General features: G+C 36.3%; 1 protein-coding gene across 7 annotated transcripts in view; it reads right to left on the reverse strand.

The window, feature by feature from the left end:
• Window positions 1-436: 436 nt before the first annotated feature.
• CDC14B (cell division cycle 14B) overlaps window positions 437-16,542 on the reverse strand; it is a 46,132-nt gene continuing 30,026 nt past the window's right edge. The window contains exons 13-14 of one of the 7 annotated variants that reach the window (XM_068667910.1): window positions 7,299-7,415; window positions 437-3,703 (exon numbers count right to left, since the gene is read on the reverse strand). In XM_068667910.1, the coding sequence (XP_068524011.1) occupies window positions 3,667-3,703; window positions 7,299-7,415 (154 nt within the window). In that variant the 3' untranslated portion in view covers window positions 437-3,666. Of the gene's footprint in view, window positions 3,707-7,298; window positions 7,416-13,800; window positions 13,947-16,542 lie in introns of those variants that run through there. The other 6 variants (XM_068667909.1, XM_068667913.1, XM_068667911.1 and 3 more) reach the window with 6 other exon arrangements.

Raw genomic sequence — 16,542 nt, forward strand, 5'->3', positions numbered from 1 at the left:
ATCTACACCCTCACCATTCCCCATTAAAAAAAAAAAAAAGCAAAAAAAACCTGCCAAATATCTTCATCAATGGACTCAGCTATTTAAGCTTAAAGCACGCAGTGTCTTTATAAGCCCAGCCTTAACTTAGGTTAACTAGAACCAGTTATTTTGGTTTAACTATATGTGTGTATAAATATATATATATTGGGTAAGAGTATTCCAACAATTCAAGTACAATTACCATTATTTTCTGAAGTGAGTCCTCTGAAACGCAGAGCCAAAGCTTATTTTTGAAATCAGAAAAAAATGTGAAAGATTCATGCTTTAATTAAAATTTCACAGGCAGGTGAGATTCTCATTATTTTTAAGAGCACAGAAGAGTCAAAATTGTACAAATATGTTTTTGTTCTGACATTCCTTTTAGAATGCTGGAAATAAAGGTGAGAAAACAAACTTCTGATTATTATTTTTAATTTTACACAATTCAGGTTTACAATTTTCACTATTCAATATTTTGTATAAAACCAAATACAATATGCAATATTTTCAAATGACACACAAATGCATATTGAACTACTTGATATTACAAGATAATATGAAGCTTTATCTTAAAAATACCTTCAGCAAAATAAACTCCCATTCTGTCAATCCAAGTTAAAAAAATATGATTAGAAATATACAATTTAAAAATAATCAGGATGAACAGTACTGATTAGTCAAGGACTTCTAGATCTTGATAGTCTGTACATGGGTTTACACAAGACAAACAGTCTGCAAACCATTAATATAAAAACTGCAGTGCAACAAACTGGTGAATATCACTTGTAATTTTTTTTTTCTCCATTTTAATGCATGAGTCTCTACGAATCTTTTTTAAAATAAAAAAATAAAAGCAGCACTTCCTCTGTTGTCCTGGGGCAAAAGGACAAGGTCTGATGCTGTAATGGAAGCTGGCAATTTGATCTAAGATAATACAGCTTTCAAGTATGTTGCATACTTTTGAACATCATGGAAGAATTCATTTCTCATGTATTTGAAAGAAGAAAGAGAATTTGTAAGATTAACCAAAACTCCTTATCGAGAACAGCAGAAATAACTTCCTTCAGCTGCTCTGTTGCACTGCTGCCATGCACATTTAATTTTGGCACACGATATGTCACAATTCAAAACAGATTTGGAACCCAAGGACTCCATCACCCACACCTATTCCTTATGCTTGTACTTAAGACAGCTTTGGTATGGTATAATAAAAATACAAGACAAAGTATTAAAAACTCATACAAACTAACAGACACAATTAGATGGGACACAATGAGGTAATGGGTTAATTCACCATATAAGGCTGTTTGGAGAGTTCCAATGTAAAATGTTTGACAGTTTTGTGTTTCTCACCACGGTAACTAGCAGTGAAAGGGGTAGCCTGAAACACATTCATGCCAAACATGAAGTTTTGGTTTAGCTAGAGTTGCTGTGGTGTCTGTTTGTGCACTTATTTTATGCAAATTTCTTCTGATGAACCTGAAAGTGCTAGTGGCATTGCTGTTTACTTTAAAAAAGGGAAATTCCAATTTGGAATTTTGAAGGGGGTATTTTTACATTAAAAATCAGTTCATCTGAGAGATGGGCAAAGCCAAACAAATACTAATGAAATTTTCGTTTAGCTCTCACCACACTAGTTTCATACATTTTTTTCTGCCTAAAAAGACTTAAAATCGGTTTACTGATCATATTCTCAAGATGATAGTTTTCCTCAAAAAAAAAAATTGTATTTGCACAACATACTTGTTATTGTGACCAACTGTACTTCCCCTTTAGGGCAAAGGGCCAAAAAGAAAAAAAAAAAAACAAAAAAAAACTTTAATCTTTTTATCAGGGTGAATTCATTCTTTTAGGTGTGCTTCACCTAGAAGAGAGTGGAGGTGAGGGTGATGATTAAGTGGTAAACCAATAATATTTAGGGTCTAAGCCTCAGTGCTCCTTATTTCGCACCATGCAAGCCTTCCCTGTTCTCTTTGTATTCATATTTGAAAAGCTGTAGTACCCAAACTCACAGATGCTATCTGTAAGCTCACATACATTTTATATCCTGCCTCCCCTCCAACTCATGGTGCACTGTTCTGCCACAAAAAAAATATTCAGACCAATGTGTGGTTATTCACAGTGGCATTGAGAAACTACCAGCATAACAGAAAACTTCCTTTTATTTAAAGAGGCTGGAACTAGTCACTGTTCCTGCCTATTTACATTCATTGAAAGGAAATTCTCCCCCTTGCAAAGATGATCCGTATCTTTTAAAAACTTTGTTGCTAACTCTCCAGATGTAATTTTCAACTCCTTTCTACCATAAGAGTTACCAAATCAAGAGAGAACTGTATTCTATTTAAGGCTATGTGGTACCAGTCCTCGTCTAAGGGACACGCAGCTATGAACTTCCAGCCGGCAGACAAGGATGAATTGCTGCAAAGCAAGCCTTTGAGATTTCATAGTGTGAAAAGTGGTAAAGAAAAAAGGCTGCCAGTGTTTGAAGACAGTCTTGTAGTGGATGAAAATCTCAGCCTCAGATTGCTCTAAAACTTACACCGCTTTTAACTGAGAGGTAAGCTGTAGTTTTTAATGTGTTATAATTAGATGTTAATAATTATACCTGCCCCTGAGTTCCACTACCAATCTCAGATGTACAGCAAGCTTATTTTTCCTTTTTTTTTTTTTTTTTTTTTTTTAAGGTGCTGCACGCATTAAGTGTCTTCAAGTTAAAAAAAAAAAAACAACAGTGACATTCATAAGTTATTAAATGTACCAATAAAACCTGGGGAAAAAAAAAAGTCTTACCTTTCAGGTACAGTTATCTAAAGTCTCACTTAAAAGACTTGAAGATATGAAAAGAAACAGTAATGACATTTCAGTATGACAGCACTGCTTTAAATGGTAAGCTGTTTTTCCTCCCTATTAAAATCATACCAGATTTAAAGCAATTCCTATTAGGTAAAAGAACCAGTGGTTGTGAACAATTAAAAAACTCATTACTATTAAAAGCAACATAATTGCTTTCTGTTAGTTTTGTTTTTTGTTTTGTTTTTTTATCTTCATAACTAAAGAGAAGAAAAAAAACTTTGAAAATAAAGCACTCTTTGGTGGACAATAGTTAACTGTGTTCTCAACACTGCGGCTTCATAAAAAAATGTCATACAAAGTAAGAAACAATAGCCAATTAACGCAGGAGAGTACCCATACTACAAGTAAAAAGCCTTTGTGGTTGAGTTTCAGTCTCAAGTGGAGACTTGAGCCCAGTCTGAATGAACAACACAGATATATATTTAAAAACTCCCACCATCTTTTCACTTCTGGTGGTCAGCAGCTATAAGTGATTGCCATCACAATTTATACACATGCATCATATATACTAGGAAGCCCTCTTTATAATAGAGAACTTACATATTTACACCTGAGTCTGAATTTACACAGATTTTGTTGGCATTGTTTGAGGAAGTGTTAGCAATTAGGAAACTGTCTATTGGGCATGTTGACAGTTCATTTTATTCTACAAGTACGAAGGAGTTCCTTCTGCTTAACCTTTGCTGAGAAATGAAGCCAAGGTCATCTTCCTAGAATTGCATCAAGTCTGTTATAGTTGTATCCCCTTCATTCCTGGATATCCCCTTTCAATACTGGTTGCTTGTTTGAAATTTAACGCAATACTGTTCTAGTCCTTGGGATGGACTGGCTGCTGAAATAAAACATATTTGAAGAAAAAAATTAAATACGCACTAAAAAAACATTTCAAGTAAACATTGCTGACAAGAAAAAAAATGAGCAAACGTTACATCAAAAAAAGGAACAGGAGATAAATGTCACTGCATTTAGGAGCATAGCAATACCGGTTGTAAATAAAGCACAGTCTGGTCTGATCATAGACAGTAGAAAGAAAGGGTCAGTTTCATACAGAAAAGCAACAAAGGATTCAAAGTACCATACAATCATTAATCGCAATTGCTGTAAAGCACTCTTTTTCCTTTTCTCCCTCTGAACTATCAGACTGTAGGAAAGAAACAGTAAAGTAGAAAGAATAATAAAGAAACATTTATTTAGAACTAGATTTAGATTACATATAGATAAGCTCCAAAATGCTGCAAGCAATTTTCAGTGTTTGAACAAGAGTGCAGAAGGCTGCTTTACAATTCCAAGCAAAGCAAAGGCATATGAGATTTTAAAAGCATACTCTTCTTTGTTAGTTTTTATGATAAGCCTTTCTGGTTAAAATAAGTAAATGAAACTAAATGATGTGGCTTTCACACGTTTTCTCCTGTCCCCCAGTTATTTCTTCTTGTAATAACTTGACCTCTGTTTCCTTAAACACCTCTCTACCTATCAAAATTCCTTCACAGTTCAAGATTCCACTTCTAACCAATTACTAATGACATCCGTAATCCTACATCTGTAATGTGTGATAATACAGAAAATACCATTTCAGTTGTTTGGGAATTTTTGAAGTACCTATATGCAAGGGGAACACTGTTGGCCAGGATGCATAGGGTTCTTGTGCTGGCACAAGCACAGGTCAGGCATGCATTTCTGCCAGTCCAGCTGTTAAGTAAGGATGCTATTCCAGTTGGGGATCTTTGGGATCGAGCATGGACAATGATGTTAAGGGTTAAGATTTTAGGATTGCTCTTCCATCCTATATACTTTTCCAGCTGAAATAGCACATTGTTCCATCTACTAAAAGCGATTTAGTATCAAGAAAGTGAGGAGGGAAGGAGAGGAAAATGATGCAGCTGTCCTAGCGTGACCTGGTATATGCATCTTGCTAAAATACAACTGCTGACTTCTCAGTAACTGGGAGATCTACAAGGGACACATCCTAACTGAGAAACAAGAATAGACCTGGGGCATCCATGGAAAAAGACTGTGAAGAATACTTCAGTAATGTGATTTCTTGCAGTTCAATGACAACGTTATTTCAGTCGCAAGAGACAATGTGTTGCATCCACCGGTACTGGTCTTTTGTAGATGGCAGGTGACATCTAGAGATGTTCCACAAAGGAAACACGATGAACATTGTTAATAGTATTTAAACTCTCTCAGATTCCTCAGCAAAACCAGAATAGGGTATTATTAGCTGCAAAGAGCTGTTTTGGCTAAAGAACCATACTGGGGTCGCTTTATACGATAGTGTCTCCAACAGTCTGAAGGATGAAATTGTAGATGCATTACTCAGCTCTGCAGATCATACTGCATTAGGATGGGTCACAAATGTGATTCATCTACAGTAAGAACTGTGTAAAATGACCTAGAGCACCATCACATAAGATTCATGCAAAAACACTGCAAGATGTTTTCACTGGAATACATCAGACAGACAAGAAAACAGAAGTATAAAGGCCTACGTCAATATCAGAAGTTCAGAAAAGGCAACAGGACCTCGACAAAGATGGATGTTGGTTAGGACATGAATTCTGTTTTTTAACAGTAATTATTATCCTCTACCTTGCATTCTATTTGATCTGGAATGGGTCAATTTGAAATAATGCAAATTCACAGACTTCAAGACGTTTGTATAAGCTTCAAGTGAATAGACATGGAAAAAAAAGAAAGGAAGGCTTAAAAAAGAGTGATGTTTTGCCAAATACTACAAGAAAAATGCAAGGACACCTGCAGGATTAATAGTGAGGTACTAAATTGGAAGTCCATGAAATTATACAGTCACACTGCAGTAGCCTTTAGAGGCACCACAACCCAATTAGCCCTCTCAGATAAAAAGATAATTAAGAACTTCAGAACTGTGACAATAAGTATTTAGGACTACTTTGATTATTTGATCCAAGCATAAACTGACTGACATTCTTTGATCTCAAGAATTAGAAGACACAGTACACAGACTGAAATATTTGGGGTAGAAGCTTTTGAAAATACATTAAAATATAAAATCCTTTATGAAGTTTGAGATGAATTAAAATCTGATCCTTCATTTAAAACCTGAAATCTTCTGTTAACTTTATTTTAGGGATACTGTTTCCTCCTAGGGATGGGTAGTCTCATCTCACACAACACAAACACCTACATGAAGGTATGCTTTTCAGGAACTGAACATCTCTGTTCAGTTACACATCTGCATGTGTACATCTACCAGGAGTTGCAAGTAGCTTAAAACTGGAGAGGCATGAAGAACAAAAAAAGCTGTCAGAATCCCATTGGTCTGTCTGCAATGGAGAAAACAATGCAGAATGGAGACAAACCTCTGTGAAGGAGCTAAGGTATTTAGTGAAGCACACATTTCAGGAAAGATAAAGTATTTCTTATGTATTGTACTATGAATCAAAACATAATTCATAAAATTCATATGGCTGCTGTTGAGAATTCTGACTAGCATATTCCTTCAGACTGCTATTCATTAGACTATTTCCTTTGCCCAGTAGAGGGGATTTTTTGTAACTTCCATTACCTGCAAAAAAGGATGAGGCTGGGGAAAGAAGAGCTCTACAGGGAAAAAAACTGCACAAGAATCTGGAATTTTAAGCAATATTTATAAAGTGAGCCACATAACAAGCTTTTCTTTTCTTTTCTTTTTTTTTTTTTCCTCTTTTTGTTATTCACCACCTTTTCTCTTCCCACAAAAAACATCTCTTCATCACCTGGCAGGTGATGGTCCATTCAAAAGTTTTTCACTACAAGCCTAAGTCAGATTCTGGTCATTTGAAGCCACTGAAAATTACTTGAAAGTTGTATCCAGTTACATTCTCAGGCTCATCTTTGATAATGCTTTGGAAAGCTGCAGTAGAGGGGCATGAATGCACACATATGTGGACTGAACAGGTTCGGTCCAGATTACCACTGATACTCTCATTACAAAATCTCATATCCACATGCATGTACATTTTAGACACTTCACCTACCTGCCACCAGATTCTTCCTAACACTGCATTTCAGTAGTCCACATCAAATTTAATTCCTCTTAGTGCTGACTTAGCACGCTAACTAATGCTTAATGCTGTGAACTTTTCTGCCTCTGCCTCCAGGCAGATGTTTAGTAATGAAAGGCTTTTTTGTTCCCCAAATCCCTCACCTTCAGGAATTCTTGTTGACATTAGGAATTACAACATAAAATTCCAGAAGTTGAAAGGCTCAGCAGCATATGCAAATCCCTTAAGATTTAAGTTTCCAGATATTCTCAATACATGACAAACCATAAAATTGCTTCACGTTTCTCATTGCTAGAAGGAGTCAGACTGTGGCAGAAACCCCTATCAGCAATGGATACAACAGCTCAAAGTATTTGTCTACAGAAAAATTACTGGATCTTTAAAGATGTTAACTCTCACCTTTTTAAGTTTTTTTTTCTTGTAGCAGACCTGGTAGTTCTTTTAGTAATGTCTGTATTGTCAGAAATGCTAGGTTCAGAGGTTTTATTTTTCTGAACACTGGACTGTGGAATTACTCTGAAAAGGGTAGGAAAAAAGAGAGATTATATAACCTGAAAGTTTCTAGGAAAATACCAAAAAGAGGATGTTACAGTTGCAGCAGATATAATAAGCATCAGTTGGCTTTTCAAAAATCATTCTGAAAAGCAAACTGTTCTGCCTGAAACACAGCCTTCTCTTTATAATGTCATTATAATAATAGTAATACAAGTCTGTTTTATTAGGAATAGAAATGGGTTTTGGTTGGTTGGTTGGTTTTTTTTTGTTTGTTTGTTTTTTATCTTTCAAAGAATAGATCAAATAATAAATTGTAGTTCTCTTTTAGGTTTTTGGAGGACAAAAAAAGCTAAACACCTTAAGTTACTGCAACAACAGGAAAAAAAAGGAGCAAATCTGAAGTATGCAACAAAAACAAATGTTATTTTTCAGACTAACATAGAGGAATTCGGAAAAAACAAAAACAAAAATAACAAGTAATTCAATTTGTGAAGATCAGAGTCTAAATCTCCTGCAGTTAACCATGATATATTCCCTTCAGACAGAGCAGGCTGGGGAAAGAATACTGAAAATGCTGGTATTCTGCTCTTACAGGGAATAACTACACCATACTCAAGGTTCAGCTTTGCATGCTAGTTGTGCTAAGATTCTCTTGAAGACACTTGAGCAATGTATTGACTGTTTCCTAAAGAGGCAGATAGAACCTTGTGTTCTTTATAGTGTCAACACCAATAACAAAGGAACTGAACTACAGGTTATGAAATGGAAGTAACTATTTTAAGCCACCATGTAACTGGTTTGCAGGGAAACCACATTCTCTGTATTCCTAAATAATTGTAGTAAAATTATAATCCTATGGAAAGAAAGTGACAACTTGCCTGTGGAGTCCAGCAATATATATATTTAGTGCAACATTTAATTGGCCTATTTTCTAGTCCATCTGTGCAAATTTCCAACTATAAAAATGTGCATTGTTTTAGAGATTCATGTAATGCAGGGATTCATTCTTTTTTTTTCCCCTGTAGCTATTAGCAGACCAATTCTCAGTGGCTTCACCGAGTCCATCTCTGCCAGCAAATTGTATTAGATTAGTAATTAAAACCTTCATTAAATTATATGAACTGTTGTCCAGTTGCTTAATACTCTGAGAAAAATGCTTTCTAAGAATCCTAGATGTGAACATAAAAACATAAGCTCTGTAGCAAAAGTGGACAGGCATATATGGAAGAAATATATATGAGTATTTTCATACTCATGTAACATATTCACTTTTCAAGAGGCAATTACTGAAAACATAAATGGTAAAAAGAATGTATTTTCTCTGTTTTATATAGATTTGATACTAGAAATAGAATATGCAAGTGTACCTAAAGAGAACACAATTTCATCTAAAATCAATTCTGTACTATGTTTCTGGATTTTACAGCAGTAAAACTGATCAGCAACAGTATTTACCACTTACTTCTGTATTGTTTGGGAAACGGGTGACTACATAACCAAAAATTTCATACATGTTCAATTTACATTGGAACAAACATCTTTTAATATTTCAGATTTGTAAAACCAAGCACCTTGTTTTGCTAAAGTCCAAACTAAACAGTCTTTTCTTCCTCCCGGACAAGATACAAGATTGCAACAGCAAGGACTATTAAAATGCAGAGAAGATTCTACTGCAAACAGTATACAAAGTCAGAGGAATCAGTTATTTGAGAGGCTAAAAATATAGAAGAGATACCTTCAAAGCCATATCATGTTTCAGCAGACAACACAAATTCTTCTAACAAAAATCTGTTTTCCTCGCACGTCCAAGGTGAAAAGGTTCAAAACCTTAACGTCCACTTTTTAAGTTCTTCTGCTCTTATAAAGCAAATCAAACAAGTTCTAACACTAAAACTCAAAATTATCTTTTCAGTGTCACAGTTGTCACACAACATGAACAAATCTGGGCTACTGCACTTTGAACTAAGCTTTGAAAATGTCACCAGTGCTGAAAACAGACCAACCTTCCCTCCGTGCCACTAGCAATTTCCAGGACTAAATGAAAAGGTACAAAACCTGCTTACCCCTCTAACTTTTAGTCTTTTAAAATAAAACACGACTGAAGTCTGATACATGCTCATGTATGAGTGTTTATGCAGGTAGGAATACATAAAATTTTGTTTTCTCCTTAAACATACATATACAATGTCTCTCTGTATAAAAAGCATGTAATGTATACATAAAAGAAAGCAAAACTTATTGGAAGATGATTTAATTATCTTTCTCTTGCAGTTCATTTTTTCCAGACACCAGAAGTTCAGAAAAGAAGATGAGGTTTAAGCCATATATACTGACTAGCATAAACTAAAACACTATGAAGTGTTAAGATACCATCTTGCACAAACACTTAAATATTCATCTTTTTGTCATGTCATAGGACAAAAAAGTCACTACTTTCCACAGAATTGTATTTTGTGTGTTCGAAATGAAGAAATTAAATAAGGTTCTAAATAGGAAGGCGAATTATAAAAATAGGCACCATATACAATTTCACTGCAAAACCAAGCCAACCATGACATCCTCCTCTTAAAACTGCTATATTTACCTAAGGGTAGGGAGAGAAGGAGCTGGCTTATGGGATCAGCTCAGAGCCAGCTTTAAGCATAGTAGAACCTTTAAGATCATGTACTCTTTAGTAGTTATTTTACTTTGATACAAAACATCACACAACCAGCCCAGAAGTACAGACTAGCTGAATTCCTGATTAGCAGAATATTTGCTGGAAGATCAGACAGACACGTTCAACTCAGATGAAATTCCAGCCTTCTAAGGCTTACAGCAAGCACCTCAAGGAAAACAGACAAGTTCCCATTTACGCCACTGACATGGTGTTACAACTAAACACACAGCCGTCTTGAGACCCAGCTGTCAGCTTCGGAGCAGCAGCGCTGCCATCACAGCTTTTACTGAAGTGCTACCTCATACACGAGAGCTGAGACGCAAGACTAGTTTTAACACAAGGAATTTTGATCTAGGACATGATTAGAGTAATAGCCTAACTTGAGAGCAGGTTTCATAAATAGATTTTAAAAAGAACATGAAATGTGGCCACAGTTGGAGACATCCTCCCAAAATCACAGCACAAAAAAAAAGAAGTTATCCCAAACTATATTACAGAAGAGTAAAATTCACAGGGCACCCACCTGACTGCTTTGTAACTGTTCACATAACACAGTATGTCATGTTGCACACCTCAGCAATTAACTCACAGAAGTACCAGAAGAAAGTGTATCTGATGTACACAAACATTTTCTATTTAATAAAACATGATTTAAAAAAATAAAAAGCAGAGCATTCCCTGAAGACACGCTCCAAGATGCTTTAATAGCCACACTATTAAAATAAGTAAACCATGTATGCTAAGAGTCTTTCATTTCCACTTAATCTGTAATGAAAACATCACTCAGTAATTCTGAACCTAATACATTCCCCAACACCATGCCAGTTTGCATACTACTTCTTTTTAAGCTGATGTATTAGTCTTTAAACAAATCAAAGCCTGCTTAAATGGAAAAGTGCTGGGTCAGCAGCACCTTCTTGTAAAATGTTCGCAAGTTTGTTTAATCATTTCAACTGGGGGAGGGGACAGGGGGCACATGGACCTATGACACAAAAAAACAACCCCAAAGCCTGATATAAAAAAAACAAACAAAACAAAACAAAAAAACCCAGAAAACTCAAAATGCCAACATGGCACTGCAACGTGGAGAAACCAATCCATGTAAAAAAGGTTTTTTAAAACATAATTGATTGCAATATCCTAAAGAGGGTTACAGGGAAGCAAGGCTACACAGAAGGGGTGGAGAATTACACTTGCCTGTTTTGAGGTCCTGATTTTGGTTTGGACAGAGTTAATTTCTTCATAGTAGCTGGTGCAGTGCTGTGTTTTGGATTTATGACAAAAATAATGTTGGTAACTCACCAGTGTTTTAGTTGATGCAGAGCAGTGCTTGCGCAGAGCCAAGAGCACAATCTCCTTGTGCTGCCCTGCCAGTGAGGAATCTGAGGGTGCACCAGGAGCCAGGAGGGGACACAGCCAGCACAGCTGGCCCAGGCTGACCAAAGGGATGTCCCATATCATGTGGTGCCATGGGGTAAGGGAGGAGGCAGGGGACATTAGGAGTGATGGTGTTTGTCTTCCCAGGTAAGAGCTAAGCATGACGAGCCCTGCCTGCTTTGCTGGCAGTAGCTGAACACCTACCTGCCATGGGAAATAGCGAATGAATTGTCTGGCTTTGCTTGTTTTGCTTGGGCACACAGCTTTTGCCTTACCTAATACACTGTCTTCATCTCAACCTGCAAGTTCTTCCACTTTTACTTTTCCAATTCTCTTCCCCAGCCGTGCTGGGGATGAGTGAGCAAGCTCACAGCTGTGTGGTGCTGAGCTGCCTGCCTGGGTAAACCACTACACAGCCAAATGCAATACTGCTCTGTCCCTCGTCACCTCTCTCTCAGGAGGACTGGCCTGAGTCTTTACGGTTTTTAGGAAGACTGGCCTGAGACATCTAACACTTTCCTATGTTACCAATAATCAACAAGTGACTTGATGTTCTTCATTCTACAGGGCTTCAGCACACAGGACTGCCAGGCCAGCCAAGACTGATGACTGAATCACTACCCTGATTGATAATTCGATCTCTTAAAGCAGAAGGGACACTAGCTGTATAATGGAGAGAACATTATCCCAGCTTTTAAAATAAAAGTAAGTGTTTTCTCTTCCTGAACATAACACAGTATAATTGTCAATGCTGGATATGACACAGGGCCACCAGTAACCCCACTGCCTGCATAATGACACATTTAACAACATCAATCTATCTTTTCCCTTCTAGCAAAGGAGTTTTTAGAAAGAACACACAAAGAGAAGACATCTGAATGAATCTGACCATACAGTACAGGAAAATAAAGGATGGATTCTTCCTTTTTTTTTTTACAGTAGGTTTTGGTTGTTTGTTTTTTTTTTTGTTTGTTTTTTGTTTTTTGTTTTTTTTTTTTGTCTGCCTTCAGAAATCTAAGGCTTGACTTCTATAAAACATTAAGACAAGAGTTATTCACATATTCAGCATAAAACTTCAGAAACAACTCTTGTCTAAGTACAATATTGGACAAAGTTAGGTACCAATGGGGGAAAAAAAAGATTAAAATGACCTCAGGTTACACTAATGGGATAACTAAATTGTTCATAACTCCCTCTCATTCTTAGTTATTAAGTCATTTACCTTGGCAGAACTATTTCTATACCTTTGCCATTTTTAGAAGTATGGCTCAGAGGTCAAAGGTGAGGAGGACAGCATCTCCTAACCATAAAGTTCTGACAGGACAGAATTCCTTTTCTTATTCACTACTGTGGTATAAAACACTTTTCCTGACCTATTTTTTCCTCTAAGAGCACTGAATTTTCAAGTATTCACCCAAAGTAACCATTTTGCTTCCTGGGTGGTGATGGCAGAGTAGCCTCAGGGAGACAAGGTAGCAAGCAGAAGGGAGCTGTTTGGGTTCCCTGGTAGTCCTTCATGCTGTTGAAGTTTTAATTTGGCCAAAAGATGAAAGTTGCCATCTGGCAAAAACATTGCACCTTTTAAGTGAAAGCTAGACACAACAACCACTGCAGCCACTCTGATAGAAGATGGAGAAAAGTAAAAATTGTACTCAAGGAACATGTTTTTAATGATTTATCCAGCTCCTGAATTTAAGTAACAGAAAAGAAGTGTCGAACTAGTCTCATAAAGCTCTATAAAAATAATTAAGAATGAAAGAAGATGAAACCAGATTGCTTGGGTAAACAAATGTGCGTTGTCCTAATACTGCAACCTGTCACATCTTCTGCTATAAGGGGAAAAGTGTCCCATTTTACTGCCTCTTATGGCTTAATACTATAATCCCTTCATAAAAACAAAGACCTACTGCCATTTCTAACAAATTCTAACTCCTGGCATTTCACTTGAGTAAAACCATCCTTTGGGAGATTAAGCACCTTTGCAAGTTCATGAATTTCAAAGTAAAATTGAAGCTAACATCTTCACTTGCAATATGCAAAGGAGAGGATCATATTTTAAAACAGCACTTTTCTTTTGTTTTTTTTTTAATAAGCATAGTTTTGCTTATTTGCAGAAGCATGCAGAGAAGAAAGGCTTCAAAATTATAAATCATCCTAATTACAAAAGCTCTGCACCTTTTGTATTGCAAGCCAGCCATAAAAATCACTCAGTTATTCCAAATAATATACACAAAAATACAACAAAGCGAGAGCAGTGAAATTTACTCTTGCAACAAAGCCAGTAAGAAACATGGTATGAAAACATGCACTTATGAGACATACTAGACAGAAAGCATGAGCTATTGTAGAGAAATGGAATGGGACACTTACACAGTGGCTCTCTCTCAGGGGGTCCTGATGGTTACTATGTTCTTAAACCATCTAGACAGAATAGCAGGCTGGGAAGAAGGGAGCCACATACAATCCACCAGATGACAATGCTACACAGTGTAGACACCAGCATAGCTAGAAGCCATCTAAAAAAGGGGTTGGAGGGGGAGGAAAAGGTGAACAAAAATTCAAAAGCAAAAGCTATTAGTGCATTTTAGCTTGTTTCAAGTTCTTCAAAAGCATATTGCTCTATAATCTTAAGCCAAGCATGTTCTTTCTTTCTGTGACTATCACAATCCATGCAACCGTGACTTGTCAGGTGTATCCATGTGTTACCAGAAGCAAAGCAGTATTTCTGAAATCCTCACTGAAGTCATTTATTTGTTCCAAAGAAAGTCCACATCACTCTTTTGAAAATAAATGCCTTCTAGACCACTGTATCTCTGACCACTTGTTGCTAACTTCTACGCAGCTTGATCAGCCTGTACTGATAGACCCTACCTCACAATCTTGTGTTTTAATACAGAAACCCTAGATCAGAGCCAGATCAGTTTCCTGTAACAAACAATTTATGTAAGCACCCAGATGGTGAGGATATATTGTCTTCCTGTGTTCGAAAGAGCAAAAGCTAATTCATAATCCCTTTGCCAAAGGTGCAGCATATTGCTCATCAGAACATATACAAAGCATCCATTCACCAACGCATAAACAGCTTATAAAACCAACTTCAACAAACATTAACAAAACATTATACACAAACCCCTTGGGACTTGTTTAAGTCACGCCTCTAGCACAAAAAGACTAATAATTCTCCCAACTTCTAGTGCTTTTACTTTGCTTGTGTTTGATTTTTTTTCCCCTATTTCTCTCTGAAATAAAACTGCATAGAGAACTTAATTCTATTTTGTTTGCTTAGATAAAATTCATCTACTTCATAGCAGAATTAGTGGTTTTTGTTTTTTTTTTTTATTCTGAACTATAATGCAAAAAAGACTGACAGCTATTCAGGTACGGAAGACTTCTAACCCAGGTAGGGATGCTAAATACGCCTAGTGATATTTTGGTTTAGTAACATTAACTCACAGAATGTAAAAGTTTCTAGATTTGTCACCAAATTACTTCAGTACAAGCTGCAAACCCTACAATAACTGATGGAAACAGGAGGAAGGAAATTGCAACTCCTTGTTAGCATCACACCTCCCAGTGCCACAGGGCACACTATGCGAAACTACCAGAAGCTCTTCATCATTTATTTTAATTTCTCCAGGACTACAAACTAGCTAGTTTTAATTAAGGGAGTCCTGTTACGGAATGCTTTGTGGATGGAATAGTTTTTTTAATAGTTGATAGTCTTTATGCATATTAATACTGTGCCTCTGATTAGACTATCATACAATCAACATTCATTCTGTAGAACATACAGTGAATGAGATATCTCACAAACTTTATTACATGACTTAAATTACTACTTACGAAAGAGTATTATGAAGTAGAAATGAAGGCACTATGTGCCTTAGAAACTAATGTGCAAAGTAGATGGTTTTTAATGTACTACTTGAGTACACTGAGGTCCTGTGTTGTTTTTTTTTGTGTGTTTTGTATTTTTTGTTGTTTGTTTGCTTGCTTTTGGTTTTAATTTCAGTTGGGTACAGTCTTTGTTCTTTATATGTTGTTTATTGTATGATTGCCTTTGTAACTGATGAAAGGAAAAGATTCTTTTTAAACAAAACTGAATTCTTACACAGCAGCAAGTGAGGGTTTCTAAAGGCATTCCTTTCCCTTCAGCATATTCTTACAATATACCCCTTGCTTATCTAGAATTCTGAAGACAATTTTTGGTCTTTTTTTTTTTTTTTTTTTTTTTTTTTTTTTTTTTTTTAAGACCATAGTGAGCTAGAAGTTTTGCAGCAGCATCCCTACAGAAAGGCTGCAAAATAGAAGCCTAGTTGCTTTTGTTCTATGACTTTTTTGGTGTGTTATTTGCAAAAAAATCTGATAGCCACGGGTCACCATTCCTTTCCTAGGCATCAAATGAGGTCTCAGATATATCTTGCTAGTCTTGCATTCTCCGTAGTCTATGTAAGGGTAACCAGAAAGCTTTTACCTATAGTTGGTACAATTTGCAACAGATGCAAACAACTGTTGACTAAAAATTCCCTCTTACAGGTGGTGTTTGTCTAAAACAAAGAGACTAATACACCAGATTGTCAAATAGAACCACAGCCCTTTGTATTTATTCAGTGAAACGCTGCTACTCCCTGCCTTCCAGAGTACCAGCCATTATCCCAAAGCCCACAAGATTTAGGGAAAGTTCTCTGAAGACCTGAAAATGAAATAAAGCTAGATTCTTCTTCCAGCTATTCTTTTTAAGTAGTTGACCTTACTTCAAAAATGAAAATATACCTTATTTCAGCCAATCAAACACCACCAATTGGAGTTGTATTCCTCCATTTTTATACTACCACAGGAAGGACAAGGGAATGCTTGTGAATGAACTAGGAATACATCATTCAGAAATAACCACAGGAACTTGCAGAGCACTGAGCATTGGAATCAAAAAACAAGGCAGACAATAAGAAATTGAGTAATGCAGTTCTTCAGACAAGTTCTCCTGCCTCCTTAATGCTCACCGAGCTACCAGAAGAAAGGTGCATCTCATGCTTGTTTCAAATGAGCAAAAACAGCCTTGCCAACAAACTTTTGGGTGCTACAGCAAGTGTGTGTGAAGAAGAAGATAGAAAT

This window comes from Anas acuta, chromosome Z (genome assembly GCF_963932015.1).
Source record: "Anas acuta chromosome Z, bAnaAcu1.1, whole genome shotgun sequence".
Taxonomy (NCBI): Eukaryota; Metazoa; Chordata; class Aves; order Anseriformes; family Anatidae; genus Anas; species Anas acuta.